Genomic DNA, 8,178 nt, shown 5'->3' with positions numbered 1-8,178 from the left:
TATCAAAAGTGCCTTTACAATTGTATGATCTTCAATATATCATGTTGTTTCTATAACATTATTTTAACACAGGGTGACACACATTAAATTTGAAACGTTCATAAATAAATATAAGAAAATCAATTTACTTGAATAGGGCCAATAGGAAAAGAATGACTTTTTTTCTTTTTAGCTAATACTCACAATTAAATACTTAATAAATTTAATTCCAAGTTTTATGGATAAACCCCTAACAATAATATTAATGATGGATTCATATCTACAATTTGTTATAACATTAGTGAATATGTTCTACATCAAAAGACTTGGATTAATCAAATGAATCCGGTCTCATAATACTATATTCACTCCTGAATATTAAGTACCCATTAAAATAATTGAGATACACGTAAGTTATTCAGACACGTTGAGATAGAAAAAATTGTGCAATTTCTTATTCTCTGGGGGTGGGAGGTGGGGTGGGTGGACCATGTAAGTGTATGATTAGAGGGCACGAGAGGAGTTAGATTGGATCATATTTCTGCAATATAAAGGAAGATAAAGGTTAGGTCATATATTTTTGACACAACCAAAGTAAGTGGTTTCTGAAAAGTTGCATGTGCTTCATAATTCTTCTACAGCAACCACATTAACAAACCAATTTTCACTTTTGGTCACATGCTCTCTTCTTTCACACGAGTTAAAGTTATATGTATTGTCAATATAAAAAAAACAGTAAAATTAATTAAAAAAATACTTACAAGTTATATATAATGATAATTAGGTTTTACAATCAAATTCTATGGATATTCAATAATTTTTTTTAATTAATATAATTGAGTAACAATTATTGTGTTCCTTGAACAAATTGTGCTTTAGATTTGTCATTAATATTATTTTTTTACCTCTTCCTAGGAGTTTACATTTTCTTTCACTTTCTTGATTACTCGAACCCAAAACTCTAGAATCAGACACGAAGAGTGTCTACCAACTAGACAACTCCTTGTAATTTAAAATAGTACTACACTCTTATCTTCTTTTTCCTTTTTTTTTTTTTGGGATGTTGATTGATGAGTAGTACAATGCTCATTTTATATTTGGTACTATTTGTTTTCCTGAAACATGAATGAGGATAATTATGAGTATATCGCGAAAAAGTTTTAATTTTTTTTTGTAGATCTTAAAAGATAGAAAGGGTATTATGATTCATATTCATAAGTTAATTATCCAAAAAGGAAATAAAAAGAGCACTTGCCTTTTGTTTTACTTATTTTTTGCTTTTGACAGTTTATCAATTTTCCCCTTTTCTAACCTATTATTTGTAAAAGAAAGCAATATTCCTTTTGGATAATTGATCAAGTCGTTGTGTGACTCGTGTTTGTTTCATTTCAATTTGATGATAATAGGCGTTTATTATAATTAATAATTATAAAGATTAATGGAGGAAAGTAGTTCTTTTCTTTGCTACTGGCCTACAATAAGAAAATCATGAGTATTATTATTATCATTATCATTGTTAGTACTATTTTTCATAAGTAATAATATAACCATATTTGAGGATTATCTATGTTCCTGCTAAATTATCTGGGAAATCCGGTTAATAAAGGAAAACAATGACAAGAGCGAATTGCTCGGATGGAAAGCCCGAGGAAAAAAAAAAAGGAATGCGGGCCTATCTTAACCAGACAATATCCCACTCCAAGCCCAACTGCAGGTAGGCTACAATTGAGCTGGGCCGGCCCAGGGAAAACTGGTAATGCACCGGCCCATCAATCTTTCTTGAATTTACTTACCAAAAACCAACACTTTTCTGTTAGGATTAAACCATAATTAAGGGTAAGAAAAAAAATACGAAGTAAATATGCTAAGTGAAAAAAACACATGTCACATACTCGTTGGTTCTGTGTAAATATCTAGGCACTTTTTTAGGGAAAATTATGCAGCAAACACTTAGCCTGTATTAGGTATTATAGCTACCGTTTAAGAAAATTGTAATTCACGGCTACAGTTTTCCCAATTATTGCTACTCGTCTGATTTGTATTCGGTTCCTGATTGTATAATTCTAGAATTTTGTGTGTGCTTACCTTAGCTATTTGTATACGATTTATCAAAATATTATAATAAATTACCATGTTTGTATATTAGCAAGTGAAATATACAAACGGAGTTCTGAAAAATTCTTAAATGTATAAATAAAGAATTTTAATTATCTCTCGTACCAAATGAGCCCATAATGTCTTATTACACTATCATGAACTTACATGCAGAACTTGCCTATTTCAAACCAAAACTCAATGCATATAGAAAACGATTAAATTCGTTCAAGCTCTCAGTAAATATTAGTATGTGTTTGGCCATAGATTTCAAATATTTTTCAAAAGCTGGTTCAGTTTTCCAGCTTTGGATCTGCCTTGAGGTTAAAAGTCTAATTGAATCTGCCTTCAAAAGTTGGCCCATCAAAATGTCATTTGGATCTTTTTCCTATGGGAAAAAATTGTTCTGATCTTATATTCCTTGTTATTACTTCTAGTGACAAGGAAACAGAGAAGGGACCCATAGTTAGCCACCATAAAAACATAAAGTGCAGCTAAACACAAAAGACCTAAATTACTAAGACTTTGTGGTCTCTCATGCCTCAATCCTTATATTTCTGTCTTTTTCTGCTTTATGCTAGTTTATCAATTCACAGTACAGACAACATGAAAAGTAACTAATAATGATAATTGGCAGCCATAATAGGACTAGGAGAGACCAGATGTGACCCAACCAATCATGTCTCTAGCACAAAACACAAACTATAAGCTGGAAAGACATTCCAAGAGGGGAAAATCCAGTAAATTTCTTTTCCTTTCATTATATATGATGATAGGAGGATATTTATCATTAATCAAGGAAGGATTTAATTTGCATTGCTACAAAGGATCTACGATCCACTTGAGGGATAACACTGGGTATGTTGTTGTTGCTACTACAAAAGATCTACACGAGGGATTGAGGCATCTACTAGACTAAAACGGCTTCTTTTACATTTTTATGAGATGGAAAGGATTTTCATTACCTATTCTTACTGTTGCTATTACTGCTGGAACGTACCAATGTTGACACAATTTCCGTGAACTGAGGACGATTTGAAGGACAATTGTCCCAACACTTGATCATAAGAGATCTCAAAACTTGTGGGCAATCCTTTGGAATTTCAGGTCTAAGCCCACAAGCAGCAATTCCAACAGCAGCCTGTACTGGCGAGTAAGCAGCATATGCTACCTCACCAGCCACCAATTCCCATATAATCATGCCGAAACTATATACATTACTCATCCAAGTCTCTTTAACACTTTCAGGGTCACCTGCAATTATCTATTACAACCAAATACATGGTTAAAATGTGAAAAATATCACTTTTATCATTTATTGTGCATAAAAGTAAACAGCTCATGGTGCATTACTTCTTTGACAAACAACAAACAGATCTTAGCATACATTAACATCAATGTCCGAGGCAGGCAAGTTATTAGATACCATTACATCAATCAAATAACAAGGTATTTTACTAAAAAAAACTAGCATGTTCCACAACGATCAATATAGCTCTAAAAGGATTAGCACTTCAAATTTGTCCTCATGTTGTCTGATCAAGCAGATTTAATTAAAACAATTTATAAACTAATTAATAGAATTATGCGATTTTGGTCTCTCCACTAACAAATTTTCAAATACTTAATGGATTATTGATTTTGAATAAGAAGTACCATAAAAAGAAGCAGACACATAGTTTTCTTGTTAGGGGATGGACCAACTGAGATGTTCAGTATGATATTCAACGACACACCCAATGTGATCCCACGAGTGGGGTCTGGAGAGGGTGTGGTGTACGCAGCAGACGTTACCCATACCTTGTGATGTTTAGTATAATATTACAGAGGATAAAATTGGAATAAGCCAATATCACAATTTCCCCTAAAAGAATTGCATAAATTCATTTGAAAATTGTCCCCACTCCCAGCAATAGAAAGGGAAAAAACTGTAGCACCAGAAAGAAAGTTACCAAACATCCATAAGGATTTGCATCTTCAATTAAAAGTGGGTTCCACTAAGAGAAATTAACTCAGAATTGTTTACTAGAATAAAAACAAAAGTACATAATCATGCAGCAGAACATAAGTGCTAATTTCATAAAGCAAATAAAGCAAAAGAAAATATGATAATATGCTGCGCATGCTCAAAAATCATGGCAGGATTAGTGGCAACATTTTTATTAGTAGATAATCATCAAAAGGCCTATCCAATGAAGACGTTGATATGCTTTCAGAATAGTAACAAAAATCACAACTTTTCTCCTCTTAAGAAAAATTAAACTACTCATCTTGTGGCAACAAAAGATTAATTTCCCCCTTCTCTTTATGTATGGACAACACACATAATATGCTTCTCAAGAAAATTTTAGATGATACTCTGTGGTCATTAATATGGGATGCCCAAAGGACTGGAAAACATCAGATGGCACTCATTGAACACTAACTCGAAATTTTTATAGTACAGAAACTGTCATTGCTGCGGAGATAGTTCAGAGTATCCTAGTTTTAGAGAACCTTAATTTGCCATAAAAGACAAATAATTGAGTAGTAAAATGAGACGGGACCAAATGGAGCAGAATAGATACGGAAGATTCATTTAACTTAACTAGTTTGACACATAGTTGTTGTCATTGTTGTAGAAACTGATCATTGTTTTGCCCCTCTTATCACACTACACCCAAGCACCATAACAGTATTTTGGCCATTTAGGCAAGCCCTTTCAACCTTCATTGACCTTAATTTCAGGTAGATTTAGCACATCTGACAGAGAAAAACTCTCCCTTTCTACTCACGGTCCTTTATCTCATCCCCAAAGGACCAAAAAAAAAAGACAAGTAGGGGCCAGGTATTGTCTTATAAGAGCTCTCTGCCTCCCCTACCTCAAACTGATACTCAATTTGGCATCGAAAACTGTTTACTCGGGCTACCACAGCATATGTGGAAAGATTCTACCAAATTAGCTGAGAACTCATGTAAGAAAAACTATCTTTGACACGGCGAACCCCAATGTCACAGCCTAAAATTAATTATACCACAAAAAATTTTGGTTGACATCTTTCCAACAAATCTACTATCTCCATTCTGTTAAGACTTGAGATGCTTTCCAATTAAAAACTGTGGTACAGTGTAAGCGGATCACTTTGTTATGTAAGGCCCTAGATTTTTCTGGATGACTCATCAATAAGGAAACTTGAAGCCATCACCTAATGATGAACTGCACAACATATGAAAAATACTCTTATACTTCCAATAATTATATAAGTTACTCCACTTATGTTTAACTTCTAATTGGTATAACAAATTTCATCTGAAGTGCTCTGCCAGAAATGGAACAAAAGATCCCAACACTTTCCCCCCTCAATCTATCACTACCCTCAAACTGTAATGCAATCTGAGAGCCAACCATAAAATAATGTTGGTACCATCCCAAGAATAGCCTTTTTCAATATATTTCCAAAAACATTACTGAATACTCCAGAATAAAGAGAACATATGAATGCATATATATGGATCAAATGGGATGTAGAAGAGAACAAACCTCAGGAGCTAGCCATCTATAACCATCAGTCTCATACTCCATGGCCTCGTCAATACTCCTGCAGGCAGCTACTATGCCCATATCGCCCAAGCAAGCATTCCCATTTTTGTCTAAATGGATCCTCTGTGTATTGAGATCTCTATATGCAACTCCATGATCATTCATGAACTTGATTCCCTCAGCTACATCAGTGGCAATCCTCATTATTTCTTTGGTCTGGACTTTCTTTTTCTTTACCAATAAGTCATAAACTGATCCACCTTCCATCAACTTAGTCAGAACACACAAGCCATGATTTTCATTGATGCAAACACCAAAGAATTGCAATGTACTCTTGTGCCCGCAAGTCATCAGCTCCAACAAATCTTTTCGAAGCACAAACTCATAGGCAATTCCTTTGTCACAGCCCCTGAGCTTCTCAATCGTAACTTTTTTTCCCTTGTATACCCCTTTGAATGTACTAGGTCCAATCTGATCGACGAACTCAAGATTATCAGAGCTCAATAACCACTTTCCAATCTCATCCCCACCAGATAACACAGTCTGCCATTCATCGACCGAGACTGTAAACAAAGAAGTAGGTAAAGGCATTTGAAGCTGGACCTTTGGGCTCAAATTTTCGAATCCATTTTTGTAAGTTGGCTGCCTAGAGTCCTCTTCAATGTCTCCATATTCTCTGTTCTTTGTGTTCTCTTCTTGAGTCCCACAAAGGCCAAATGGCAGCTTCTTCATTGAAGTAGATTTTGGCTTCTTAAGGGATGATTTAAGAACATTCTCGATACGAGCTTTAAACATTTTTTCTTTCCCAGATTGAACCAAAAGCATCACAACGCCCAATGTAAAACCTTTCTTTTCAAAGATCTGTATCTTTTTGCAGCAAATTGAGGCGCTGTCGAGTGCCCCGGACATTGCAGGCCATGAAATAGAGGAGTTACATGCAAATGTCAACTTGAAAATCGACCCTTGGACTTCATCATCAGACACCTCTTGTATCATAATGGCTGGGTGGTCCTCTGCAGATGCCTGCTCTATCAATCTAATATGTAGAAACACATCCTTCATTTCGAATCCAGCTTGCCCATAGCTATCAAAAACAAGCCAAGTATATAAGAAAATGCAACTACCAAAACAAACAGCACCAAAGCCAAAGAAATTAGACGGTGACACACAATAGGAAAATATCTAGCTTGTGGTGGTCCAACCGAACAGTGCTCTTGGTCCAAACCTTACACAAAACAACAAGAAGTCAACAACTACTACTAGTATGTCTCAATCATAAACTAGTTGGAATTGATTATACGAATTCCCGATAATCACTCCACTCCATTGATCCATTTTCAATTTGATGCTCATGATCACGTATATACTGTAGCGCAAACACTACGGGAGTTTTGGAGAACCCACAGGTCACACTTTATACAGATGTAAAAAAAAAAAAAAAAAACTAAAACTAGAGTTAGACATACATTTAGAACTCAAACTCTAAGCTCGTAACCCAGGATTTCTAAATCTTAGATCCGCCATTGTAATCATACACATATAAAATCATCGTTAACAATGCAACGACGAGTTTATTGATAAATAGTAGAAATGCTAAACCTGAGTGGAAAAGAGTCGTAATGCTTGCGAATGTTAGAGACAAGCTTCTCCGGAAGTTGACTACCAGGATAAAGCTGAGTCAAGCCCCGTACCACACTTCCCCAAACGTGCTTCCGGCAGGTCTCAACCCGGTCCGAGGGCGGGTCACGAACCGATTCAAGGTTGAGCGAGTTCTTAAGTGACGCAATAGCCTCCGATACATTCCGGCTCAGCCTCTGTAAACGCTTCTGCATCGCAGAGGACTCTTTAAAACTTCCATTGCTTCCGGCGCCGGTAGAACTAGCACCACCGGCTGAGCAACTATTTCCCGGCGGCTCCTCCGATCTGTCATTGTTACTCATTAGAATTTGTTCTACCATGTCCTCATCCATACTTGCTCTACTGGACCAGCACTCCAATGCTGCTGCCATGAGTTGAAGCACGCAGATCCAGAATATCACGTCTTCCTTGTTGATTTTTAATAATATGAATGGTTAGTTATGTGTATATGATTTGAGCCTAGCTCCAAGTGAACACTAGCTTAGAGGTCTAAAAGTTTCTATAAAAATGGACTGAAAAGTAGAGAAATTGTTATTTATTTATATAGAAAGAGTAGGGAAATTGTTGTAATGAATGAAATACACCAAAGTATGTTAATTATTGTTGTATGAATTATCAATATAATTTCCTTTTTAGGTAATTCATTTTAAAAAACTATTGATTGCCTTAGGTTGATTTTTCAATATGCATTATTATTCATTACTGTTTGTATTCTGATAAGTTTTACTTGAATCCACGATAATTTTAGTTTACTTTCTTAAGTAAAAAATGAGATCACGGACATATCACCTTTACATATATCACACTAATAACAATAGTTTAAAGAGAAAAAATATTGAAAACACTTTTAAATTAAACGTGAATTACTAGTGATAGCTTTAAAAAGAGATAAAGATCTGAAAAATACCTCAACTTTGGTCGAATTTATTGTTGTAATACTAAACTTT

General features: G+C 35.0%; 1 protein-coding gene across 1 annotated transcript; it reads right to left on the bottom strand.

Moving 5' to 3' along the window:
• Window positions 1-2,809: 2,809 nt before the first annotated feature.
• LOC125874578 (uncharacterized) lies at window positions 2,810-7,754 on the bottom strand. Its single transcript, XM_049555489.1, has 3 exons — window positions 7,193-7,754; window positions 5,594-6,677; window positions 2,810-3,337 (listed from the first exon to the last, which is right to left on the bottom strand). The coding sequence occupies exons 1-3, from the start codon at window positions 7,600-7,602 to the stop codon at window positions 3,035-3,037; spliced, it is 1,797 nt and encodes a 598-aa protein (XP_049411446.1). The 5' UTR covers window positions 7,603-7,754; the 3' UTR covers window positions 2,810-3,034.
• Window positions 7,755-8,178: the final 424 nt, after the last annotated feature.

This window comes from Solanum stenotomum, chromosome 8 (genome assembly GCF_019186545.1).
Source record: "Solanum stenotomum isolate F172 chromosome 8, ASM1918654v1, whole genome shotgun sequence".
Lineage (NCBI taxonomy): Eukaryota > Viridiplantae > Streptophyta > Magnoliopsida > Solanales > Solanaceae > Solanum > Solanum stenotomum.
The sequence above is the reverse complement of the archived record's forward strand: the minus strand, read 5'-3'. Positions and strand labels throughout refer to the sequence as shown.